General features: G+C 51.8%; 1 protein-coding gene across 1 annotated transcript in view; it reads left to right on the forward strand.

The window, feature by feature from the left end:
• The first annotated feature begins 12,305 nt into the window (after positions 1 to 12,305).
• Positions 12,306 to 26,006, forward strand: part of DSCAML1 (DS cell adhesion molecule like 1) — a 341,918-nt gene continuing 328,217 nt past the window's right edge. The window contains exon 1 of the mRNA XM_065881447.1: positions 12,306 to 12,540. Within this exon, the coding sequence (XP_065737519.1) occupies positions 12,306 to 12,540 (235 nt within the window). The remainder of the gene's footprint in view (positions 12,541 to 26,006) is intronic.

Below are 26,006 nucleotides of genomic sequence, written 5' to 3' on the forward strand. Positions count from 1 at the left end.
ACAGAAATGCAATGTGGATGTTTTAAAGTTTTACGTTCTTTTTTTTTAAATTGAAGTATAGTTGATTTACAATGTTGTGTTAGTTTCAGGTGTATGACAAGGTGATTCAGTTATACATATATGTGTATCTATTCTTTTTCAGATTCTTTTCCATTATAGGTTATTACAAGATATTGAATATAGTTCCCTGTCCTATACAGTAGGTCCTTGTTGTTTAATTATTTTATATATAGTAATGCATATCTGTTAGTCCCAAACTCCTAATTTATCCCTCCCCCTTTGGTAACCATAAGTTTGTTTTCTATGTCTATGAGTCTGTTTCCGTTTTGTAAATAAGCTCATTTGTATCTCTTTTTTAGATTCCACATACAAATGATATCATATGATGTTTGTCTTTCTCTGTCTGACTTGCTTCACATATTATGATAACCTCTAGGTCCGTCCATGTTCCTGCAAATGGCATTATTTCATTCTTTTTTATGGCTGAGTAATATTCCATTGTATATATGTACCACATCTTCTTTATCCATTCATCTGTCGGTGGACATTAAGTTGCTTCCTTGTCTTGGCTATTGTAAATAGTGCTGCTATGAACATTGGGGTACATGTATCTTTTTTTTTTTTTAAACATCTTTATTGGGGTATAATTGCTTTACAATGGTGTGTTAGTTTCTGCTTTACAACAAAGTGAATCAGCTATACATATACATATGTTCCCATATGTCTTCCCTCTTGCGTCTCCCTCCCTCCCACTCTCCCCATCCCACCCTTCCAGGCTGTCACAAAGCACCGAGCTAATATCCCTGTGCCTTGCGGCTGCTTCCCCCCAGCTATCTACCTTACTACGTTTGTTAGTGTGTATATGTCCATGACTCTCTCTCACCCTGTCAAAACTCACCCTTCCCCCTCCCCATATCCTCAAGTCCGTTCTCCAGTAGGTCTGCGTCTTTATTCCTATCTTACCCCTAGGTTCTTCATGACATTTTTTTCCCTTAAATTCCATATATATGTGTTAGCATCATGTATCTTTTTGAATTAGAGTTTTCATCTTTTCTGGATATATGCCCAGGAATGGGATTGCTGGATCATATGCAATTCTAGTTTTAATTTTTAAAGGAATTTCCATAGTGGCTGCACCAATCTACATTCCCACCAACAGTGTAGAAGAGTTTGCACAGTGGGATGAAGCAATGTCAACCAAGGTTTTTATTGGGTTGGGTGTTTGATTGCATGCTTTTCAGTATACTTCAGCAAAATATATGTTGAATATTTAAATATCAAGTATGTGCTGGTCACTGTGTTAGGTATTTTGACAAGCTTGAGCGGAAATTGTTTATGAAACTACAGAACATAAACCCATAGAAGATCTTCTAGTCTGGCGTTTCCCAAATGCCCGTCCGACGACCCATGCTGAGCTGCTTACCTTCAAATTACCTGGGATATGTAGAATACAGATCCCTGCTTCTGGATCTCGAATCTTCTCTCTGTCTCCCTGTCCCCATTGTGAGTGAGCGTGTGTGCGTGTGCGCGCGTATGTGCATTTGATTAGTTGAATTTGGGAACCATTGATCTAGTTCAGTCCTTTGCTGAACAGTGGAATCTGAGCCCCAGAGAGCGGAGATGCTCTCAGAGGACAGCATATCACAGGCCAGGGGCTTCGGGAGCACCCGTACCTTTTACACTTTTTCCAGCCAGTCCCAGGTCCCCTCAAAGGCTTGGCTTCTGAGGACGTGCCTCAGCAGGGTGCTAGAACATGGAAGCAGAAGACTTGAGCTGGAGTCCGAGCTCTGCATTTAGTGGCTGCTCAACCTTTAGCAAGTCACTTGCTTCTTGCAGCCTCGATTTCCTCATCTGTAAAATGGAGGCATTGATGCCTGTCTTGCTGTGGGGTCTTCCTGTGAGCATGCTTTGAAGGCTGCACAGTTCCACTTTTTAACTCCGGGTAGAGACAGACCTTTCTTTCTTTCTTTTGTGGCTGTGTCAGGTCTTAGTTGCGGTGTGCGGGATCTTTCGTTGCGGTGCACAGGCTTCTCTCTAGTTGTGGCATGCGGGTTTTTTTCCTCTCCAGTTGTGGCGCGCGAGGTCCAGAGTGCGTGTGCTCTGTAGTTTGCGCCACGCGGGCTCTAGGTGAGACGCGTGGGCTCAGTAGTTGTGGCACGCGGGCTTAGTTGACCTGCGGCATGCAGGGTTTAATTCCCCGACCAGGGATTGAACCCGCATCCCCTGCGTTGGAAGGCGGGTTCTTTACTACTGGACCACCAGGGAAGTCCCCAGACCTGACTTTTCTAAGGAGAAATCCCACAGGCTGAACTTTCTTCCACTTCCCCCAGGTGCAAATATGCAAAGATAATCCTCTCAATGAAGCAGCTGCCGCCCCGCTTCACCCCGCCCCTCCCCAAGGTTACAGGTGCTAGTCTTTGGGCGACACCTACTGGCCAGGTCTGGTACTGCAACCTCTGGTAGCCCAACCACAGTGGGGAAAACTTGTCTCCTTGGGCATTCACAGCCACCGTATGAGGTAGGTGTTATGTTCCCATTTTACAGATGAGAAAAGTGAGTTCATGGGAGGCACAGTGAACCTCTGACTCCAAGTGCTTTGTTCAGCTCCATCTCCTCCCTACCTCTTGCTCTTAGACTGAGCAGAGTGGGGAGCCGTTCTCTCCTAGGCAGAAGAGAGCATGCTAAATCACCCTGAGTTAGGAACTGGGATTAGGGGTGTGGCCAGAGTTGGGGGGCCAGGTCCAGGCTCGTCCGAACTGTTGTCCTTGTGGTAGCAACCCCACCAGGCAGAAGACTTGGTGTTCCCCAGCTCCAGACAAGCTAGACTGATGGCAGGGGCTTCAGCTGCAGTAAGACTCTCTGAGGAGGCTCAGGGAGGCTGGCCAGACTGCCATGAGCTCGGCTGTTTTGGGCAGTGAAACCCAGCACATGTGTGTTGGGAGTTGAGGGCGGTGTGCCTGGTCTAAGCTACTTCTCAGTCAGGATGGCATAAAGTGTAGTGATTGACAGTAAGAATTCAGCCTTATCTTTTAGAGATGCACACTAAAAGATCTACGAATGGATTTATATAATGCATGAGATTTGCTTACAGAAATCCTTGGTGATGGGAAGGGAGGGTGGTCGGGGAATACAGATAAGACAAGATTGCCACGAGTCAACAATTGCTGGCCCTAGAGGATGGGTGCATGGCAGTTCGTTATACTCTTCTCTCTACTTGTGATATGTTTGAAAATTTTCCGTATTAAAACCTTTCTGAAAATGTGACAGCAGAGATACTACCAACCACCACCGACAGCAGTAAAGAGAAAGAAATCTCTGCGGTCAGACCACCCAGCCCTGCTCAAGGCTTGGGCATTTGACGCTTACTAGATGTGTTAATGTCCCCGTGTCTCAGTTTCACTATCTGTAAAATGGGGGTGATAATAATTATGCCAGCCTTATAGGTTGTTCGGAGGGTTAACTGAGATTATGCATCTACAGTACTTAGCATAGTGCTGGACCACAGCAGGGTTCAATGCTAAAAATCATTATTAGGAGTCCGTGGCTCTGGTTATAATTTGCCAAAAGAAAAAGCTACTTTGGCTGGTTCAGACAAACAATTGGCCATTTCGATCAGCTCCAAGGTTCTAACCATGAGTCTTGGAAGACACAGCCCTGAACCATCTCGTGCCAGGTGCGTGGGTATCTCAGATGGGCACACACACACCACAGAGCCAGGTTCATGAAACCCCCCACAGGGAGGCCCCTCTCCCATCACCTGGTACATCCCTTTCCATCCAGCTTTGACTCTTCAGGCTCTTCCCATCACCCAGGCCCACTCACATCCTACCTTGGTTTTTCCTAACCACTCCTTTCTCTGAGCTTAAGCAGCTGTCTTCACAGACTAATTGAATCTCAGCCCTAGGTGGGATCTTAAAAGTCTTTTAACCCAATCCTGTGGCTACTGTGGATGGAGTGGTGGGCAGGGCTACCCAGTCGATGGGCCGGAGACAGAGGACAACACGACCTGGGCCATGAATGTCACGGTAGACGGAGTGCAGGCCTGGGATTCGGGAACCATGCATCCAGGTGCTGCCACTGACCTTCAGGCTGTGTGGCCTGGATGTTCTTCAGCTGCATGGCCACCGTTTCCTCCTCTGTGACACAGGGTGCTCCCAGTAGATGGCCGCCAGCCCCCTTCCCACTCTGACCTTTAGGCTCAGCATACAGACCTCCGCATGCTGTCCTCTATACGTCTCCTTCCCCGCTGAGCACAAGCTTTCCAGGGCAGGGACCTGCCTTAGAGTTTCCAGGGATGCTGGGAGCTCCTTGCATAGGGGCCGGGCACAAACTTGCTGAAAGTGTAAATAAACCGACAACATGTGCTTCCTCTGAGTTGAGGGTGGGCAGCGGCCAGTGAAAGGACAGAGGTTTCAGACCAGGAAAAGTGGGAAACCTTCCCAAATACCTCCCACTGTATCCATAACACCCAATAGTGTTTTAAAGGTTCTGGGATGTCCTTACAGTAAAAGAAACCTATTTACCTCTGGTTATTCCAGTGTTTTCCAAACCTATTTGACCAGAACTCACTTTTTGCATATCACCTATTTCCTTCTCATGAAACTCTGGGGAAATGCAGTGTAAGATCTTTTTGCCTTTTCAGCTGGGTTTAAGTACGATCGCGTGTGGTAGAGATGCTACGCTTTCATGCCACGTGGTCTGAAATTGGGCCTCCCTTCGTGCCTGCATTCTCAGCTGAGTCTGCCCCCCTCACTGGGGCTGAGCTAGGACTTCAGGGGTCGTTGAGAGTCTTAGCCGGTGTGTGTAAGTGATACCATTTGACCCAGGCAGCATTTCCTCTCCCAGCGGTCAACAAGCAATGTGTCTAGTCGTGCATCCCACCCTGACCCTGTCCCCAAGAATCCACCTCAGGGTCACAGGTCAGCAGCAGTTCATGGGAAAGAGGCCCAGCTTTATTTGCGCGTTGGCCCCCAAAAGCCAATCAAATATTGAGCCACAGAGAAAGTCGAATACCTATCAAGAGGGTGACAGTTCCTGTTCTCAGAGCTGTTCAGATCTCATCTGGAGTGTTGGGGCCATTCTGCTTTTAAGAGAGACGTTGTTAAAGTTAAATATGTGCAAAAGGGGAAACCAGGAGAGGGAAGGGTCTGGAAATTATGTTGGAAAAGGAGAGGTTGACAGAACTGCGATATTTAGCCTGGCAAAAGGAAGGCTTGTAGGAGGGCGGCGCTATGGTGGCTGTTCTAAGATATTTGAAAAGCCGTCATCTGGCGGGTCCCGTGAACTCCAGCGGGCTGAGGCAGATTGGGCTTCGTAAAGATCACGGAGAGTCAAATTAGGATGAACTTCTGTGTGGGTAGGGAGCCCCTCGTCCCTGGCAGCATTTAACCAGGGACTGTGAGCACCTATCTGGTGGGGTGGAGAGAGCTGGGGGGTGTGAGATGGGGCCGGTCAGATGGGCCCTAAGGCACCAGCCGGCCTCCTCACTGAGTCTATGGCTGTTGGGCTGGTACCCCCCCCTCCACCGTTCCCACACAGTGTCCCCCATTCCCTTGGCAATCCCAAACAGCATTCCACCCGCCACTGTGGCACTCTGGCTCTGTGGCTTTGCCCCCCGCAGGTGGACATTCTCTGCTCAGCGTGGCTGGAGGGGCTTCCTGGTGTCTTCTACAACCCCTGGGCTTTTAGGAGCATCTCAGTCCTTCATGCTGGTACCTCCGTCCCAGTGATGTGAGGGGCGTTGTCCCACAGACAGGGTGTAGAGGTGGACTCTAAGCCGTCTTCCACCCCTGAGATCCTCTGGTTTGTGGACTGAAGTGACCAGATTTCCTAGGAAGAGGGCTTTGAGCATCCAAATCAGGGCCGATTCCATGGGCCGGACCTTGACCTCCCCTTCACTATGGAGGACAATCTCTTCAGGGGGCTGTGGCATTTTTAAGCGTCCTCTGTGTGTGCAGTACTGTACAAGCACATAAATTACACATTGTGTGACACTCTGAGGCAAGGGACTGTGGTGGGAAGAACCCTGGACCAGAATCCAGAAAACCTGGTTCTTGGCCCAGCTCAGCGTCCATGGTCTGACCCAGGACAAGTCCCTGGGATGGACTCAGGTTTTGTAGGACCTGAAGCTTAGACCATTCGAAGGGACCTCCTTAAGGAAAACAATCCACAACTATAAACACAAAATGAGGTACAAACGTGAATATTTAGGATGCTAAAAAGAAATTGCCACAAATTACAAATTCTGAAAAAACTGACAAATACCACAGATATCACACAATCTGGACAAATAACAATATTTGTGGGAACTCACTGCCTGACACACCTCTATAATGCCTTAAAAAAAATTTTTTTTAACATTTCTTCTGCTCACAATTTTACACACCAGCTCCTGGCTCCATACATTTCCAACCTGGTTTCTCTTCCAAGACACACATCTCTAGTGCAGGCACCTCAGGCCATAATCATGCTGTGATACAACTTGGGCCCTGCAACTTCGTGTCACAAAGCCAAGTGAATTGGCCCGATGGGTGGTCGCATTCCTGCAGCCATTCCCTACACTGGGATGGCTACACAGTAGTGCTAACCATTCTGTACGCATAAGTATATCTCACCGATCCCAAATCGAATGGATCCACCACTCACTCATTTGGGGGATCCTGAGTCAGATCCAAATGCACACCAGACCCCAAATGCACATCAGAGCAGAAAAGAAGGGAAGCCATGACTGATTGCAGATCAACTGTGGTATTCTACCAAATTACCAATACCATCTGACTATGTGAACTTATTACTGGGGCCCTACAGGACCCTGGAGCATAAGTTGTCTTAGTTTCATGGTAGATCTGCCTCTGGGCACATCACAAACCTCTTAGAGTTTCAGTTTCTTCATCTGTACAATGAACAAAGCACTTCTGGCCTGATCTTTCTGTTTTGGACGAGGATCTGAAATGAAAGAAAATGTGAAGCCTTTGGATCCCAAAAGTCCTGAGGAAGATGACGGTGATGCCGGCTGAGCGGGCATCTGCTGAGACTCCAGCTTTAGGGTCAGCGTTCCTGCAGCTCCGGGACTCAACCCTTCCAGGCCAGAAACTCTCATATGAGAAGGGCAAAGCTTAAGGCTTTAATCCCAGTTAAAGCACATGCCTCTGGAAGGCATGACCTGTGCAGTTGTAATCGGGTATTTGCAACCCTGTAAGAATGAGCTTGTCTAGTCATTCAATCGGCACTGAGTGCCCCCTCGTGTGAGCAGGTATCAGGCTAGGCTCCGCAGGTACAAACCGAAAGGGCTTGGAACCTAGTGTTTGGAAGAGGAGACAAGTCAGATGTGCGCGTAAGCAGCCACAATGCAGGATGAAGGGATGAGCGTCACGGGCCAAGAAGATGTCTGCGGCAGGTAGAGACCAGAGGAGGGCTGGTCCATGCTGGCCCGGGAAAGCTGGGGGTGCCTGACCAGGCCTTGCTGCACAAGGAGGCTTACGCAGGTAGAGAAGGGGCACTGGGTACTCGAGAAAGGAGTGAAAAACATAGCATCCAGGCTTTCCAGGAGAGAAGAGGCTTCAATACAATGTGGTGAACACATTTGTGAGCGCCTCGCGGGTCAGAAGAACTGCAGGATAACCCGGGAAGCCAACAAAGTGAGCTCCCACTTATGGAATTTTCCTGTTTTTCTTTCTCTCTTAGTTTAGATTCCGCCCACCTCCCCCGCCGCCACCCCTGAGAGAGACCTGGCAATGAGCTTCAGCTGTACAGAATTCCGGCTTCATGGAACCTCTCTGGGTTGGCTTCTCAGCCAGTTTCAGAGTTGGGAGCAGAGAGGGGACTGCGGAAGAGAGGCCATGATTATTGAGGGGGCTTCTGCAGCCCCCGACCAACCCTCCTGAGACAGTGGCTTGAACAAGGGCCATGGAACCCCAGAGACGCCATCTGTCGGGGAGGAGCCTCAGGGATTGGGGCCCTTTGTTCCGTGAGCTTAGGACCATGATACTAGAATCCAAAATGTTGAGAGGGTAAGTGGCAAAATGTACCTAGACATCCTCGGAGCTAAGCATACAGAATTTTGGTTTAAGGAATGCCCGGGTAATTTAATGACACGTGCCACCTTTTTATATAGGCACCATAGCCTATTAATTGCAACGATTCACCTCGTCTCAAGAAGACGGAAGTATTTTAGATAGACGTGCATGCATTTGGAGCAAAAACTGTTTATTTTGTGTGTTTTTTGTTTGCTTCTGAGTATCAGTGCGTGAAAATACGTATTTCTGCCTCTTTGCCTGCATTAGAGAATGTGCATAGGTGAGGAAACTGAGGCCCAGAAAGATAAAGTGACTTGTCCAAGATCCCACAGCTGGCTAAGGTGGCAAAAATGAGACGAGAACCGAGGATTTCTGAATCATAGTCCAGGACTGTTCATATAACATTAAAATCAATTACAAATTGGAAAAAAAGGTGGGGAAACCCTTATTTGTTTTTTTCTCCTCCCATCAATGAATTAGTACTAAAAACGTCAATCCCAAATTCGCTATATAACCCCAAATGTCAAGTTGTTACCATTGACCCCGTTCAGTATGGATTCCTTTTATGAAAACCATATTTATGCTGAAGTTGTTACAGCATTTCAGAGCAATAAGAAGCCTTTGCTAAAATAATTATGTGCCTTTGTTTTTGAAGAAAATTATCCAAAATATGTAAGCTGTTGTTTGAGTTAAACAATGAAAACATCTGTTGTTTCTCATGATGGCTCTAGTCCTAATGTAACATGGCAAAATAATACCCCCCAAATATCCATGATTAACCTGAATTGGAAAGGGTTCACCTTCCAGTGTCTTCATATAGCCGCTTCACCTGGCATTGGTAACACACACACACGCCAGCTACATCATCACCCAGCATTCTGATGTAACAAATTATTGAAATTAATTAATCACTTTTTAAATGAGCAGTGTGTCCCTGCTGGAAATGAATCCCACAAATTTGAGGCTTTAAACAAATGTATTAGGGCATATGCAAAGGTGTCAATGCAGGATTTTTGGATTGTATTCAAACTGCATCTGAGCACAGGTGTGCCTGTCATTAAGTATTTATGTTTACCTGTACACATGGATGTTTGCCTGGGCAACTGTGTTTGTTCTCACATTGGTGTGCATATATTTGTGTGTGGGTGTGAGGGCTTCCATCCAAGTTGGGACTTTGAAGGAATTGTCCCTTTTATCAGAATAAAAAATTGGCCCCTCCAAAATGTCAGCCGTGGGAGGAGAGCATCAGGGTTTGGAGTGGGCGTGGGTGAAACAAGCATCCCACTCTCTTCCCTGGAGTTCCCTTGCTGTGATTGTTGCTGACTCTGCCATAGCTCCCCAAGTACAACTCCGGTTAAGAGGGGACTTCGGAACACATCTGAGCCAGACTGTCACTTGCAAAGTTATTTTCCTAAATACTAAGCAGGAACAAAACCTAGGAAGTGGAAAATACAAAAAGCATGTGGACTGTCTGTTTTCAGGTCCTTTCCTCGCTGACAGTCACTCTATACCCTTCCAGCCTCAAGCACACCTTTTTCCCGTGTTTCTTGGGCCTCTTCCTGGATTCCCAACTCCTGAATTCTGGCCTTGTTGCCATAGGGACTGCAGGATGTCATCCCAACATCCCCTCCCATTGAGCTATTCCCTCCACCACCCCGTGTAGTTCAAGGTCCTCTGAGCAAAAGCCGATAACATTAGTGATATATACATTTACTGTGCTTACTGCGTGCTAGCCATGGGGCTTGTCTTATTTAATCCTCACAACAGGTCTCCGAGGCAGGTGCTGTGGCTGTCCCCACTTTACAGGCGAGGGAACGGGGGTCGGCACACATTAATTCCCCAAGACTGCACAGCTAGTAAACGGCAGAGTTGGGCTGAGATCTAATCTCTGGCTCTGAAGTCGTGCTCTTAACCGTGACATTATATACAGAGAGAGCCTCCTTGTGCTAGAGAGAGTCCCGAGTCTGCCCGCCTCACCTGCCCACCCCTGCTCCCCACATCCACTTGGCCTCTTCAGGAGACAGTGAATGACCTCACCCTTCGGGTAACACCTGACTCTCTACACAGCGTTGTGCTCCCTGAAAGGCCCTCAGGTGTAACCAGCATAAAAGGGACACTTAGGATAGAGGAGGTACTTCAGGTAAATGGAGAGCGGAGGGTCCCCCTCTCTCCTTCCAGCATGTGGGGCTCGAGCAGCTGTGCTGACACCCCCAGGCGCATTCAGGGCCCGTCTCCTCCCAACAGACAGCAGCCCCTTTCATCCTGACTTAGCAGCTTATTTTAGGCATGGCCTGACCAGGTGCCCTGGGTCAATAGGCTTAGTTTAAAATAACTGGATTCCTCTCAGCAACCATCTCCTTTAGAAGGGGAGGAACAGGACGGAAGAATGAGCCCAGTAGGCTGGCGGTGGTGAGGGAAGCGATCAGCTAGAAGACTGGAGACGGCTGGGCTCTGTCGCTGCCTGCCTGACCCCAGGCAGGTCCATCGTCTCCCCGCTCAGGGCCTCATCTTCCTCATCTGTAAAGCGGAGGGCTGGGCTGGGTCATCTCAAACACCTGTTGCAGTCTGCCCCATGTCTCTGTTCTGAGCCTGTGTTCACAGAGGGCAGAACACCTAGTGAAAAAGCATCCACTTCGGAGTGGTGACTTCACATCACGCAGCTGGGCCACGAGGGCAGGCAGCACCGTGCAGAGCAAGCGGTGCTGCCCTGGAGTCTGGAGACCTGGGTTCCGGTCTTGCTTGTGATACAAACTGGGCAACCTTGAACACGCGAAGCCTCGCTTGTCTCACCTGTGTTAATGGGGAGTGATAAAGCTTCAAAGGATATTTTGAGGATTACACGGAGCAATTGCAGGTGAGAGCCCTTTAAACTCTGAAAGTACTATACAAAAAAAGTAAATGCACCTGGCAGTTCCTCAAAAAGTTAAAAATAGAATTACCATATGATCCAGCAATTACCACTCCCCAGAGTTGAAAGCAGGGTCTCGAAGAGATACTTGTACACCCATGTTCATGGCAGCATTATTCACGATCACCAAAAGGTGGAAGCAACCCAAGTGTCCACTGACAAATGAATAAACAAAATGTGGTCGATACATACAATGGGTATTACTCAGCTATGAAAAGGAATACAATTCTGACATGTGACAACATGGATGAACGTTGAAGACATTATGCTAAGTGAAAGAGGCCAGACACAAAAGGACAAATATAGTATGATTCCACTTAAGTGAAGTACCCCAAAGAGGCAAATTCAGAGAGACAGAAAAGTAAATTAGTGGTTACCAGGAGCTGGGGAATAGGGAGTTATTGTTTAATGGGTACAGAGTTTCTGTTTGGATGATGAAAAGTTCTGGAAATGGATAGTGGTGATGGTTGCACAGCACTGAGAATGTTGTACTAAATGCCACTGAAGAGTGCACTTAAATACAGTTAAAATGGTCCATTTTATATCATGTATATTTTAACATATTTTAAAGAGTAAACGCCTCGGGCCCCCGTGCCTAACCTGCTGCCCGGCACACAGCAGGTGCTCAACATTCATTTTGTAGCTGAGAAGATACCTCACTCCAGCCCTATCCAATGCTATGACGACTTTATGCAGATTGGCGTAAGGAATAAACCAACTTCCGCTTAGTGACAAAGCTGTGGGGTAGGGGGGGACAGGTGAGGATGAAGGAGGAAGGTACACGAGATACAGCTGACACTAAACTATTTATTGACAATAATGTCTGAGTAATCACAATGTGCCCAGTGTGAGGAGAATCCCCGCAGAGTGGTGGGGTGGCGGGCTTCAGCGGGGCTTCCCACGAGGCAGGCTTGCACAGGCAACTGGGGCTTGGAAGGGCAGGCAGCTTTCAGCTTGGAGGTGGGGAGTAACCCGGGTCGGCACCAAACGGTTTCAGTCTCGCTTTTACTCCCAGCATCCATGCTCCCCCATCCCAGGGGGTAAACTGAGTCGGAAAGAGGCAGGCTGCCTTGGCCCCAGGTGACTGGGCCAGGAGACACGGGGCGCCCTTGGCTCGAGCAGGGCGGTCTCTTGGCACATGTATGACACACGCCTGTGTGCGACCGCAGGCTCGGAGCCGGTGGGTAGCGGGGACCCCTCGCCTCTCAGACGGCGAACACTGGTCCGGGCCGTACGGTCCGGGCCCCCGCCGCCCCTGTGCCTGGGCTTGTGGGGCTGGGGGCCGTGTGGGCTCGGGGCTCGCGCGGCGCTCCCCGGCCGGGGTGCCGCGGAGGGGGGGGGGCGGGGGGGCGGGGAGAGCGGCGCCTAGCCCAGCCCCGCGGATGACAGGAGCCAGGGAGCCGAGGAGGGAGGAGCCGCCGCCGCCGCCGCCGCCGCCGAGCGCTGGGCTGAGGAGCAGAGAGAGCGGGGCGCGGAGTGCGGGCGGCTGGGAGCGCGCTGAGCGGGGGAGAGGCGCTGCCGCACGGCCGGCCACAGGACCACCTCCCCGGAGAATAGGGCCTCTTTATGGCATGTGGCTGGTAACTTTCCTCCTGCTCCTGGACTCTTTACACAAAGGTGAGACCCGCGCGGGCGGCAGGGCGGCGGAGGCGGCGGGGCCGCGGTGCGCGAGGCTGGCGGCGAGGCGGAGTGCCCGGCGGGCTCCAGGTGCCCGGGGCGGGGGGTGGGTGGGTGGGGGACGGACCCCGGCGCGGGGCCCCGGATGGGGCGCAGCGGGGGAGGGGCAGGCACCCGGGGAGCGGCCAGGTAAGAGTCCGCCCTGGACCGCCCCGCCAGCTACCCGCGCCTGCCTTTTTGGGGCGCGCCCGGCGGGGAGGTGGTGAGACAGCCCCTCATCTCCCCGCTCGTTGCCGGGCCGCCGTTCTGCCCGGACCCTTCCCCCAGCCCCTTGCCCGCTGCCTGCGGCTGGGTGGCGCTGGGACCCCGGGGTGCCCTCCGAGTCGAGGGTTCCTTAGGCCGTGACTGTTCACCTGGGAGTGCTGGCGGAACCGGGCCGCGGCTTACTCCCTCTCTGCCACCGCGCGCCCCTCCGCCGCCCCGGACCCCCTGCATCGCACTGCACCGCGCTTATCCGCGCCCTGGCTGGATGCAGGACGGGGAGAGCCGCGGGTCCCGAGACCTGGGCTCCCTATAATAGCAAGTTTTTCTCCAAACCTAAAGGTCGCCTTCGTCCAGCCCCACTGCCCCGGGCACTAGCCCCGGCTTGGCTGCGCCGCCTGGCCACCTCGGGCAGCGCGCCCCAAGGTGCGAGAGTCTGCGCTTCGGCTCCTGGTCAGCGGACATGGGGACGAATCTTGGGTTGGGGGTGGGCGCGTGTCGCTTTCCCCGGAGAGAAGGCGTTGCTAAGGGTGGGTCCAGGTGTCAGGCATGTCCAGACCTGCTGCTGGAGCGCTGCGCACCTGATCCTCGAGGTAGCTGGGATTGGGGGTTGGAAGCGGTCAGACATTTCCAACCAGAATCACCTGGGCACCGAGTCGGGATCAGGCAGCCCCCGGCTGTCGGGCTTCTAGGATATCGCAGAGGACGTGCCCCCGGGCGCACAGATGGCGGGAGATGAGGCGGCCGAACTCGGCGCCCTTGCGCTGAGAAGCACACACGCTCTTACGAGCTCAGCTTTACCTGTGCAGCCCTCTAACTTTTCTCCTTCGCGCCCTGGGGGACGGCCTCAACCCCCTTTGCCCAGGCGGGTGCCCTGGCCCAGCTGCAACTCTTGACCCCTAGGCGATGGGGGAAGGGCAATCCAGCAGAGGGTTGGCGCTCCCGGACGGGTCCGGTCCTTCCTTGCCGACGCCCCAGGGGTCTGGAGTCTGCAACCTGCCGGAGCTGACTGCAGTATCTCGTGGCTTTGGGGGAGGAGGGTGACCCTATTTTATTTGTAAGTACCGCCCGGTCAAAGCCAGACTGAAGGCCAAGATGCTGCTGAGGTGCGGGGCGAGGGCTGGCCCCTGAATCGTGGACAAAGTAGTTGAGTTTCTCTGACCCAACGGTGTCCACGGGGTGACACACACCAAGGCTGGTCTAGGTTGATTAACCCCTTGACCCCTCACAGCACCCTCTTATACCCCGTCCGTCCGCGGAGCAAGCAGCCTGCCTCCTGTTCCCCCGGGCCCCCCACCCGCAGTCTCCCTCTCTCCAGGCTCTTCCTGCTTCCCTCCGCCCCGCAGGCTGGCTCGGCTCGCAGCTTTAATTACATTAATATTAAAAATACATAAGGTGAGGAGAGGCAGCTTTCTCTCTGGCTAGTTCCCTCTCCACCGGCCACCCCTTTCCATTTTGTCGGGCGAGGAAGCACAGGCTGGAGCTGCTCCCACACTCTTGCCCAGCCGTGTCCACACACACCTCCCACCCCCTTTCCGAAGACCTCTTCCAGAGCAGCCCATTCCCCGGGAGTCGAGGCCCCCTAGCAAATACCTGATGGACTCTCCCCTCCCCCTTCCAGAAGCCGGCCATTAATAAATGAAGCCCAAGCTATTTGATAGGGAAGGGGCAGATGGGGATGGGGTTGGAGAAAGGCCCAGAAGGCGGCAGGACGGCCCGAGGGGCAAAATCCTCTCCAACAGGAGAAGCAAGTAGCTCTGGCCTTGGGCCTGCGGGAGGCTGGATGTGCCAGGTGAGGCGGCACCTAAGTGGCCTTTGGGTCTGCAGAGCTCCCGCGCCCCTGCCATTCAGAGGTTCCAGCATCTGCGCTGGGCGCCAGGGCGACTTGCCAGACAGGCCTTTCTTTTCCTTCGTGCCTTAATTGGGTCTTAGGTGCCAGGCTGGTCCCTGGGGCCTGTTCTGCTTGGGGTGGCGTGGTGGTGGCGGAGGCGGCTGAGGGAGGATGTTGATGTGGTGAGAGCAGCGAAGATGGGGTTTGGTGTATTTTTCTCTCCCGTTGCCTGTCACCCCCGCGGCACCAAGGAAAATGTAAATGTGAATGTTCGAGGCTGTTACAGAAAACAATATCCTCTTGCAATAATTTGTACGTCCATCTGTGAGGAGGGGGAGGAGGCAGAGAGAGAGGGAGGAGAAAACAAGATGAGATGGAGCGTCCTCTGGATGGAATTAAGCAGTTATTGAATGTGTTTTAAGCGTCTGTTCTTTCCATTCCTCTCAAAATACCTTTTTTTTTTTTGATGAAGCCTGAGCTCAGACTGATTCCCCAGAACTAAACTGGGAAGGTGTTTTAATAATCGGTTGTCGAGTCTTCAATAACTGCCTTATTATTGCCAAAACAAATCCAGGTTCGGGCAGCCAGAGGAACCCCAGCGAGGCTCTCTCCGTTGTTCCATCCAGCGTGCCAGCATCTGTGTTGCCTGCAATTGCATTTTTACTGTGTAAAAGAGCAAGCTTCCCCGGCACTAAAATTCCTGTTTTCTAAAAGCCAAAATAATGGGGTGCATTGATTTTTTTCATTTCCCCCCCCCAACCTCTCGGATGGGGACTCATGGTTCTTCTCTCTAGAGAAGACCAAACTAAAAGCCTTCGACAAGCCATTAAGAAAATCTCTAACACTCTGTTCAGAGTCTAATTAAAAGGGGGGTGGGCACTCAAGGGAATGTGTTTTTTAAATCTCCAAATGGCAAACACAACTTAGGGGAAGGAGGTGAAAGACCAGTGAACGTTGGGGAGGGGGTAGGTAGGCAGAGAGGCCCTGGGTGCTAGGATAACATGGGGGAGAATGGGATTGCCTTGATACCCGACAAACCTTTCAGATGCTTCGTATTTCTGGGCATCAAAGTCAGCTGCCTTGAATATATTTCTGCAGCAGACTGGGGAGCTCAATTAGAAACAAAAAGCAAGTAAGCAGTTGACCCAAAGGCAGCGCTTAAGTTGAGCAGATTCCAGTAGACTGGCTGAATAGGCTTATTTTTCTCAGATTGAGGAATCGAGAGAAGGTGGGCAAGCAAATGGCAGGGGTGGAGGGTGGGGTTGGCCCAGCGATGCTTGCGCACCCCCCCCCACCCCAGGCACAGGGTGGTTGTCTGCACAGGGCACCTCATGGGCTGTTGGCTTTTGTCAGAGGGGTGCAGACCTCCAGTCCCCCTTACCTTCTCCGGGTCTTCAGGAATTCCACCCTTGTGACTTGCTTGGTCCCCTGCTCAGCCTGGTGAAGGACGATTTTATTTGTGGATGAGTTGAAGGGAGGCTGGATGTTCAGAGAGCTTTTTTGGGGGGTATGGGTACCAAGCGGGGAGATTCTTCCCTCCCACGTGATCTTGGAGGAGGTGTTTCTTGGGGGCATTGGAAACAGTCAAAAGGAAACGCCCCCAGCTTCCGAAGTGCTTTCTCAGCCCCTAGCTCAGTAGATTCTAACCAGCACCCAGGTGCACGAATGGGGTGAGCCACAGGCAGCAGACGTGACAGGGTGCCAGGAACCCAAGGGCAGGCCCTGGATTTGCATATAATTTGCATACCGATTTGCATGCTCACCTAGCCAGGCCAAGAGCCTCACCCTCTGTGAGTAGCCGCCTCTTGATCTCAGCCTCAGCTGCAGCCAGGCAGTGGCTTTTCCTTCTGTGGAATGGGGGTGGGGCAAGAGCGGGGAGAAGGATGATGTTTTGGGTAGTGCCTCTCTCTTGCCTCTGAGTTCTAGGCCTACAGGGGCTCAGCACTGAGTGTTTCTTCTGGCAAGGCAGCCCCCGACCTTGCAACTGGGGTGGGATGGGTGACCGGTAGCAGAGACACCCGAAGGCAGACCAAACTTTGGGTGTGGGTTGTGCCTCTTGTACTGCAGGAAGAAGAGAGGGGCACACCTGCTTTGGGGCTCCAGGGCCAACATTTGTTTTCTGGTGAGTGCACCCCCAGAATGGAGGATGCTTAGGGCTGTGGTCAGTGGGTGGAGAAGCAGCAACTGATGGGAAGAGGGTATCGAGTGAGGCACAATGCTCTTTCACCCCGCTGGGTTGTCGGTGTCCAGCGTGGGAGGGGGTTGTGGCCTCTGAGGGGAAGAGCCCCCAGCGGCTGCTTCTTCCATTGTTAAGACGCCTTCTGTCACCTGCAGTGGTGGGGGCGCGGTGAAAGGCAGGCACTGTGGTCGGACGATGGGTGTAGAAAGAGTTGGGAGTAATGCTTGAAGAGCACACAGTTCAGGGCAGCTGGACTGCTGCTTCCCAGAGAGCCAGCTGGGATGCCCACAGTTGGGGGGGTGGCTTCGGGAATGATTCTGTCTGCATTTCCGGGGCCCTGGGCAAATCCCACCCTGGCAGGTGCAGCTCCAAGGCCTCTCAGAGTGTTTTTCTGCATATCTAATGATCTGGGAGAGCCCTGGTCCACCAGAGCCCACAGAGGTTTCTGAAGGAGGTGGGGGTGGAACCCTAAGGTGTTAGGTAGAGCCTCGGGGGATGGCCGGAGGGAGAGAGGGAGAGGGCCAGTGGGCAGAGCTTCAAGCCCTCCTCCCCCAGTTCTTCCAACCAGAGCATTTTATATACTAGAATTGTGAAGAAAAATAAAAAAGATTGCAATTCGATGGTGCAGTGGATATTCGGAGTCAAGGCAAACCCTTCATTTGCATCCTGGCTCTGCACTTAGTATGTGACCTTGGTCCTCTCTGAACCTCCCTTTCTCCAGCTATGAAATGGGATTAAAGGAGATAATGCATATGAAGTACCTAGAATATAACTCGTTTTCAGTAAACCTTAGACCTCTTCTTTTTTCTGCTTCCCCCCCAAAGCAGAGCAGCTGCTTCTGTCCCGAATGGTTGTACTAATGAGGCACAGTTTTGGCCAAGCCAACTGACTTAGACTTTGTAGCAGTAAGAGAGGCTGAATGGTGGCCAGGGCAGGGGACATTACAGCTTCCTTCTATCACCTGTCAGCTGGGTAGCCTGCAGGACCCATCCTCAGCCAGATAGCTGAGGCCATGCAGCCACCTGGGTGTCCCTGGGGTGGGCTGGGGTGGGAGCATCCAGCACACTTCCTTTCCCCAGCCACAGCTGGCGGCAGTTGTAGAAAAGGTGAGGGCACAGGTTGGCTCCAGATTTGGATTTGAGGGTGAGGCAAAGGCCAGTCTCATACCTACCAAAGGAAGGCTGGGTTTGGTTGATAAATCTCTACCATGACTGGACACAGTAAGAGCTGATTTAATGCCATAAACCTATGTACATGGGCTGCACAGGGTGAGCCCCCATACCTTGTAGCTGGATGGATTTCTGTCTTTCCCTGCTAGGATGGACTTTGCTGTTTTTCAGGTAGTTTCATGTCTAGAGAACACCCTTGACAGCCCCTGACCTTGGGGATCCCTGGACCACTCCTCCCTCCATAACCCAGTCAGCCATATGACCCAGGGAAGCAGCGTATGACCCAGAGGTCAGTTGCTGCTCATGGCAGGTTGTGGCCTGTGGGTCCCATGAGTGGCGGGGCGCGGGGCTGTAGCACAGCAGCCTGTGTGCCCTGTTTAACGGCCGTTTGTCCTGTGCTGCTTTCACACGAACAGCATTAGCCTTGGGCACCACCCCTGCCATCCAGCTGCTATCCCCTCACCCGTTCAGCCACCCCCTGCCCCACTTCCCCATGCCCTTGCTCTACACGCTGTTTGCACTGGCAGTTTCCAAGGTCACCGTCTTCGTTAAGAACAGTTATTCAAAGGCAAGTTGCATCTCCATTAAACTCCGTGTGTGTGTAAGAAGCATTGTCCGTAGACCTAGAAAACAAAGCTCAGCTCTCTAATATAGGCACATTACCTAATAGTTCATGAGCCTCTATTTCCCAATCTGCAAAATGGGCAAAATAACCCCAGTCCTGGCTGTCCCCCAGAGCGATTGCTATTGCATATGCACAAAAAGGGTGAAGGCCATACAATGGTATAGCGCGTGACAATGCTTTGTAAACTGAAGAGGGCAACATATAAACACACACATGTAAAAGCCACAGCAAATCAGTTTTAGCCTTATAAATGCTCTGCTGAAATGAGGTATAATTACTGTCATCTCATGATACAGGAACAACGAAGGTCTCACAGCTGTGTGTGGCTGTCTCCCCCTCCCTGGGCCTCACACATATGGAGAATTTTCCTAGCCTTTGCTTTTCATCGACATGGGGAACAGCTGATGAGACAAAGCCAGGCTGCCAACATCTTCATGGAGTAGACTTGGCAGATTCCCTGTGGCCCCAGTGCCTGGGGGCAGTGGGAGGAGCTTACCTCTGCTCCCTCCCCAGGTCCTTAGATGCGAGTTTAGTCCATAATCCTCTGGACACGCCCCTGAGGGTGTTCTCCCTGCTGGGACTCCACAGTTTTTTTGTGGGAAGGGGAGTAGGCACAGGGTCCCACCTTGGGTCACCTTGTTTGAGGTCACAGCGATTACTGGAATCCAGGCCCTGAGAACCCAGCTGACTCAGGGTCATGGACACCCTGTATCTAGGGTGGCTTCCCAGAGCCATGGGGGAGAAGGTGAGTGGGGGGCCTGCTCTGGGGGTGTGACAGCCATGGGTCAAAATCTTCCAGGTTGGAAGGCACCTTCAGGGACATGGAATCCGTCCCCTAATCAGCTGTCTGATACCCTCTGCACTGTCCCACCAGCGTTGTTCTTCCTCTGCTCCGGCACTTCCAGCCACTGGAAACTCCTTCCTTTCAAGGAGGCCATTCCTGGCCAGAGAGCTATTACAGCTCTCACCCTTACAGTCAGCCACTTTCTTGGTCCTGTACCTTCTACTCACTGGCTCTGCTCCTACCTTTTAGGCCACATAAATCCAGGTGAAACCCTCTTCTACCTGATGACACTTTGACTATTTGTAGACAGATGAACTGCCCACCTGAGCCCTCTCCTCTGGGCAGCCAGCAGCCCTGGTCCCTCTAATGCTCCCTCCTATGACATCATTCCCTTTCTCCATGATGCCCTCCGTGCCTGGGTTGCTGGGATCTGAAAGTGGAGTGGCCAGAGTTGCAAGAGCGGTGGAGACGGGGGTCTGGTCCCAGCCAGGACGCTGGCCAGCTGTGCACCTGGGGCAAATGACTCTCCAGGCCTCATTCTCCCCGTCTGTAAATGGAGGAGATTGAACAAAATAACCTCTTAAGTCCTTCCAGTGTGAACAGTCTAAATCTAGGAATCTCTGGGGACAACTGTGCTGTCTGAGCCGACTCCCAGGAAAGACCTTTCTGGCCATAAGGGGCGTTCCTTTGACAGGCCCTGTCTAGAAGGGGCTGGAAGATTAAAGGGTCTGTTTGACTGTCAGCTGTTGCTCATAACTTCTCCTGGAGCTGATGGTGAGGGGCCTTGTAGGTTGAAGGATGACTGATCTTTACTGGATCTCAGAGGTTTCTGGTTGCTGGTTACAGGAACTATGTTTGCGCTAAGAATCTTAAGAAAAAAGAAAAAAAAAACCCGTTTCTGATGGACAGAGGTGACCACTTGGGCACTGGAGCAGTGCTTCTCATTGGGGTGGTACTGTTTCCTTAGTGCTGTTTGGAAACTGGGGGGATACTTTTTGGTTATTTTACTCACTAGAGTAAGGAGGATATAGTGGAGGGCAGGGAGGGATGATTAGGGATGAAGTGTCTGACGCCTGGGGCAGTCCCAAATAATTCAGAATCGTCATTCCCCAAATGGCTCTCTTTCATCAGAAACCCACCTTATAGGATGGTCACAGCTCGGAGACACTCTGTGAGAGTAGAATGTAGTGCTCCCGTTGAGAAACACAGCCGGAGTAAGGGAGGCCTGGGTTTCAAATGCTGCTCTGTCAGCCCTGGCTGTGCCACCTAGGAAATGACTTGATCTCTTGAAGATCCTGTTTTCTTATCTGTAAAATGGGGTCTTGGGCAGTAGCTGCATTAGAGGGTACTCATAAGGATCAAATGCACTGTAGTGTAAGGAAAGGGCTTCTCACAGCGCCTGGCACACAATTAGTGCTGAAAAGAAATGGTGGCCATGATGATGGTGAGGGTAGAGGTAAAGCAAGTGTGCCAGGTTTGGGGACAGAAGGTCTGGGACTCGTCCCTGCTGCACAACCAGTTCTGGTTGCCTGTAAATGCTCAGATGCTGTCTGGGGGGACCGGCCCTTCCCGTCCTCAGAATCGAGACTCCGATTGTCTCCAAGGTGTGAACACACCATAACGGGGTTTTCCGATGGAGGGGCCAGACCCCGTCTCCCTGGTCCTCACCTGGGTTTTGGATGGACATGGTGGTTGACCTGAGACCCCACTGGCTGATCCTCTCTGGACCCGGTTTTTCCACCTATGGAACAAGAACAGAGTGAAGACAAATAATAATACATCTCTTTTATGAAAACCTTTGTGTGGAGATGCAGTGGAGTAGTCAACCTTGCAAATTAATCTGAGAAACCTCACATCTGCATTAAAACAACCACAGCTCTGTGTGCGGCCCGGGAGCCGTGTAGCTGTGGCAATGCTCTGTTTATTGATCACACCATTCTTTCATTAACTCGATCACCAAACTAAGTTACTTAATGAGGTGCTGAGGTTCTGTCAGCCAAGCCCATGAGAATGGTCTGTTGTTGGGAGAGTGGATTGAAGTCCGGTATGGCAAACCTTTATCCTATGGAGCATTACTCTGTAGACAGAGGACCACCTGCCTCAGAAACAGAGTTCCCTGGCCCTACGACAGACTCAGTGAATCTGGTATCTAAGGATGCGCATGTTTAACAAGGTCTCCAGGTGGTTCTTATGCATAGTAATGTTTGAAAACTACTGTCTGAAGTTGCCATCATCAAAATCGGGGAGAGGTATTTGTTGTGGGAGATACTTCCCGCCTATCTGCTATCATGATAATATTTATAACCACAGCAATGAATACTTAGGTGATTACCTCTGCCACTTATATATACCGGAAACTGTCATACACATGAACTCATCCAATCTAACAACCCTTGAAGTAGATACAGTCACCCCCATTTTATAGATGAGGAAACCAAGGTGTAGAGAGGCGAGGTAATCTTGCCTGCAGCTACGCTGCTTGTAAGGGGCAGAGCAAGGATTCAAGCCTGGGGAGCCAGAGTCTGGGCGTTTAACCACTGTGCTAAGTGCCTAGTGCTGTGCTAGGCCCAGGGGACAGAGTGGTGACCAGGACGGGGAGCTCATAGGCCTGCAGGGGAGCCCTGCCCGCCCCTTGTCCCCGCTGCTACCATCCAGCCGCGCTCCCCGTGCCCAGGGCTGGATACCCCTTGCAGGCTCTTGCCCATCTCTCGGGCGGGTGCAGGTGGCAGGGACTCCAGCACTGGCAGATGCTCCTGGATGAAAGATCCAGTGAATGAGACTAAATATTGTAAAGGAAGAGAAGAAGTGACTCATTTCTCCCTGTGGAGGTGGTGAGGCGTTAACATTTCGGTCCCCTCAGGTTGTCATTTACGACGATTGGAGATGATGACATGGGGATAATTCAAAGTGCACCTGGGTGGAAGCCTCAGTTGGCCAGACACCTCCATCCCAACCCAGGCAGGTGGGGTGGGGGGCCCCTGAGTGTCGACTGCGTGGGTGTTGAGTTTCCTTCGCCAAACTAATCCCGATGGCCAGACGGCGCAGGGCAGACGGACAAGTTGATGCGATGGATATTTAGGTTTCAGGGGTGACCCTGGGGCAGCCCAAATGCCTGGGGGCGATTTCTGGTTTAAAAATATTGCTGTGCTATTTCTACGCTTCTAATCTCCCAGCCATTTGGAGCCTGTTTTATGAAACACGGCATCAGGGTGGTGCTCCATGTTAACCGGCGGAGAAGATTAAAGGGGTTTAAGTCTGGGCGTCTGTCACATCACAACCAAGCCCATAACTTCCATTTTCTATTAAAAATCCATTTCCCCTTTGACCAGAAGAAGCTTTGCTGTTGATCTGATCTCTCTCTCTTTATTTATGAAGTGTTTCTCCCTCCTCTCCTTCTCTCTGTAAGTCTGTCTGGTTCTGTCTGCGGAGGGAAGAAAGAGCTGGGGGATGGCTGAGATTTAGGGGAAAGTCGGGAAAGTCGAAGTTTCCTGTCCAAAGATTTGCTTTCCAAATGTGGACTGGCTTCCAGAGAAGAAATGAAAGCAAATCCTCATAAGGTCCCAAACTTTGAACTCTTCAGCTTTGTGTTGGAAAAAACTCTGGCTTGGGAGCCAGGCAGACTTTGAATGTTGGCCTGGTGGCCTCCTGGCTGTACGATCTTGGAGAATCTCCCCCCCTGAGCCTCTCTGACCTCACCTGTAAGATGAGACTCACAGAGCCCACCTCAGACCTCTGCGTGAGGATTATGTGAGGAGATGCCCTTGTAGCACACAGTAGGCGCTCAATCAGTTAGCCTCCTTTCTTTTGAGAACTCTGTACCATCAGCCAGGCCACTGAGCCTCCAGGGGAGTAGGTGTAGAGCCAAAATGAAATTACAGAAAGGGCCATAAACCCTTCTGCGAACTCTGCCCTGGGCGGTGGGTTAACCCTCTTCTGCCCCCATCTCCTTTGCAAGCTCCTGGATGGTGGGGACCGTTTTCCCCGGCCTTTGATGCTTTCCACCACACCTGGGGGCCTGCTGGGCACGTGGCTCATGCTGGGTAAAGATCTCCTGAAGGAACAAGTCTTTCCTGGCCTCGGGTCAGGAAGGACCTGGGAGAGGAGAGCATTCAAGGGTGCAGGAGTCACCCTCGGGTGCAGGACTGCAGAGGGGTGGGGGGACTGGGCCCTGGCCACCCTTTGCAGTAACTTTCGCCTCCCCGGTCCCCTCGGGGAATCGCTGGGATGCGAATAACAATCCCATCCCTCCTAGTCCTGCATCCTCATTACGGGGAACCAAGTACTTTCACGTTCTGTTTTGCCTGCTCAGCAGCCCTGGGGGACAGGTAAGGTCCCCCTTTTGTGAATGAGGACGTTGAGGCTCAGAAAGGCTAAGTGGGTTGCCTGAGGTCACACAGCAGGTCAGGAATGAGCCCCAGGAGGGAAGGTAGCACTGTCAGACTTGTCCCGGGTCTCTGACTATTGTCCCATGCTTCTGTGCTCCTCAGAGCTGGCTGAGGCTTTGTCACTGCTCTGAAGGTTCAAATGGGAGCCTGAGGAGGGAAAGCTGCCATCATTGAAGCCTCTCCAGACTCCGTGAGGTGGGGGGTGAGACCCCCAGACCCCTGCTACTACCCCTTCCGTGGCTGGTGACCGTACCCATCGCTACCGCAGCCACTCACTGGTGCCCTGTGCCAACCTTCATCTTAGCACATGGCAGAGATTTCAGAGGATCTGTGCCTCGGTTTCCCCTTTATGGATTTGCTTATTCCTCTCTCTTGGCAGGTGGGGTGAGGCTGAATTAATATTTATTTAAAGGCTTCTGCATTCCAGGCTGACAGGTGCCTTGTGATGGTAAGATATGAGCCCGAAGTAAGTGCAAAATGCTATTGTTTCACACCTGAGGGTGATGTTTCATAATGGCAGTGCTCTGTCAGAGCTACAAGCTGAAATGAATGGTGTGTCTAATCCTCGCCAGCTCCCCCAGACCCAGAAGACAGCAGCTCACGTACCGGGGGGCGGGGGGGAATATGAGGCTACTCACCTTTTGCTATAAATCCGCTGTTTCTTCAGCCCTGACAGGTGGCTGGACAGTCCCCGTCAATTCATCAATTACATCTACCCATCTGTAGTTGCGGAGAAGCCCGTGTCCTTGGCCCTGGCAGGATCCGAGGCCCAGAGGGCAGGAAGGCTGCTGCTACCGTGGCTGGCGGTCCTTCCAGGAGCCCGGAGCTGAGAGGAGCCTGGTCCCCAGGGGTTGTCTCTGCAGGGAGGGTGGGATGGATTTCCAGTCGGGAGAGAAGACCAGCAGTGTGTATTGAGTGTGGGTTTGGGATGGAAGAAAGGATGGGGAGGGATACCCAGCCTGGAAAACCAGAGTTTGTGGTTTGATTCCTTTTGTCTTCGGTGTGGTGCGTACAAAAGGGCAGTTTCACCCCCAGGCTCTGAAGGCAGGCAAAGCCGGGCTCTGGCCCAGCTCTGATACTTTCACTCTGGGTTACTTTGGGTAAATTAGTTAACTTTTCAGAGCCTCGATTTCCTTATCTGTACAATGGGATGATAATAATAGCATCCCCTAGAGAGTCATGAGATGAAGTGAGAGAACACCTGTAACAGGTCTAGCACCCAGCCTGGCCCGTAGTTAGTGAAATCCATGGTGGCTAGCAGTAGTTGTTTTTTTTTTTTTACATCTTTATTGGAGTATAATTGCTTTACAATGGTGTGTTAGTTTCTGCTTTATAACAGAGTGAATCGGCTATACGTATACATATAGCCCCATATCCCCTGGCTAGGAGTATTGCTGCTGGCCTTATCATCACTGAGGGCTACTTCACACTGATCCTTAAATGTTTTCTTACGCTGCCCCTTGAATCAGACAATTCCTGAGCTCCTCTCTGGCAGGGATCTTTCTCAGCTTCCTAAGTCCATTTGTCAGCCATAACGTCTACATTATGCCTCTTTCTGTTCCAAAATCCATAAAACTGCCACGGTGAGGGTGTCTGATTAACTAGGTTGTCTCAGGAAGTACCCAGAAACCCCAGAGTCATGTCCCCGCGCCCACGGGCTAAGCATTGTCTGAAATGTTGAGTCCGACACGGGCCCCTCCCAGGGGGTGTGTGTGTGCGCACAGGCGTGTGGATATATTCATCCTGTTCTTGGCCAGCTGAAAAGGGAAGTTGGAGGCCAGGTGGTGTTTGAGGGAGGTATAAACCCCCTCTTTATTATTGCAGTGGTTACAACCATCTAAGGGTTAAGAAATCAGACTCCGGGCTCAGATTGCCTCAGTCTGAGTCCCAGAGCCCTCACTTACTGGTCATGTGGTCTTGGGAAAGTCTTTGATCTCTCAGTGCGTTAGTTTCCTCATCTGTGAACTGGAATAAGAATAATACCTCCCTCACAGGGTTGTTGGGAGGATTAAAAGTCATACGAGTAGGGCTTCCTGGGTGGCGCAGTGGTTGAGAGTCCGCCTGCCGATGCAGGGGACGCGGGCTTGTGCCCCGGTCCGGGAGGATCCCACGTGCCGCGGAGCGGCTGGGCCCGTGAGCCATGGCCGCTGAGCCTGCGCGTCCGGAGCCTGTGCTCCGCGACGGGAGAGGCCACAGCGGTGAGAGGCCCGCGTGCCGCAGAAAAAAAAAAAA

Source organism: Phocoena phocoena, chromosome 8 (assembly GCF_963924675.1).
Source record: "Phocoena phocoena chromosome 8, mPhoPho1.1, whole genome shotgun sequence".
In the NCBI taxonomy this organism is placed as follows: Eukaryota; Metazoa; Chordata; class Mammalia; order Artiodactyla; family Phocoenidae; genus Phocoena; species Phocoena phocoena.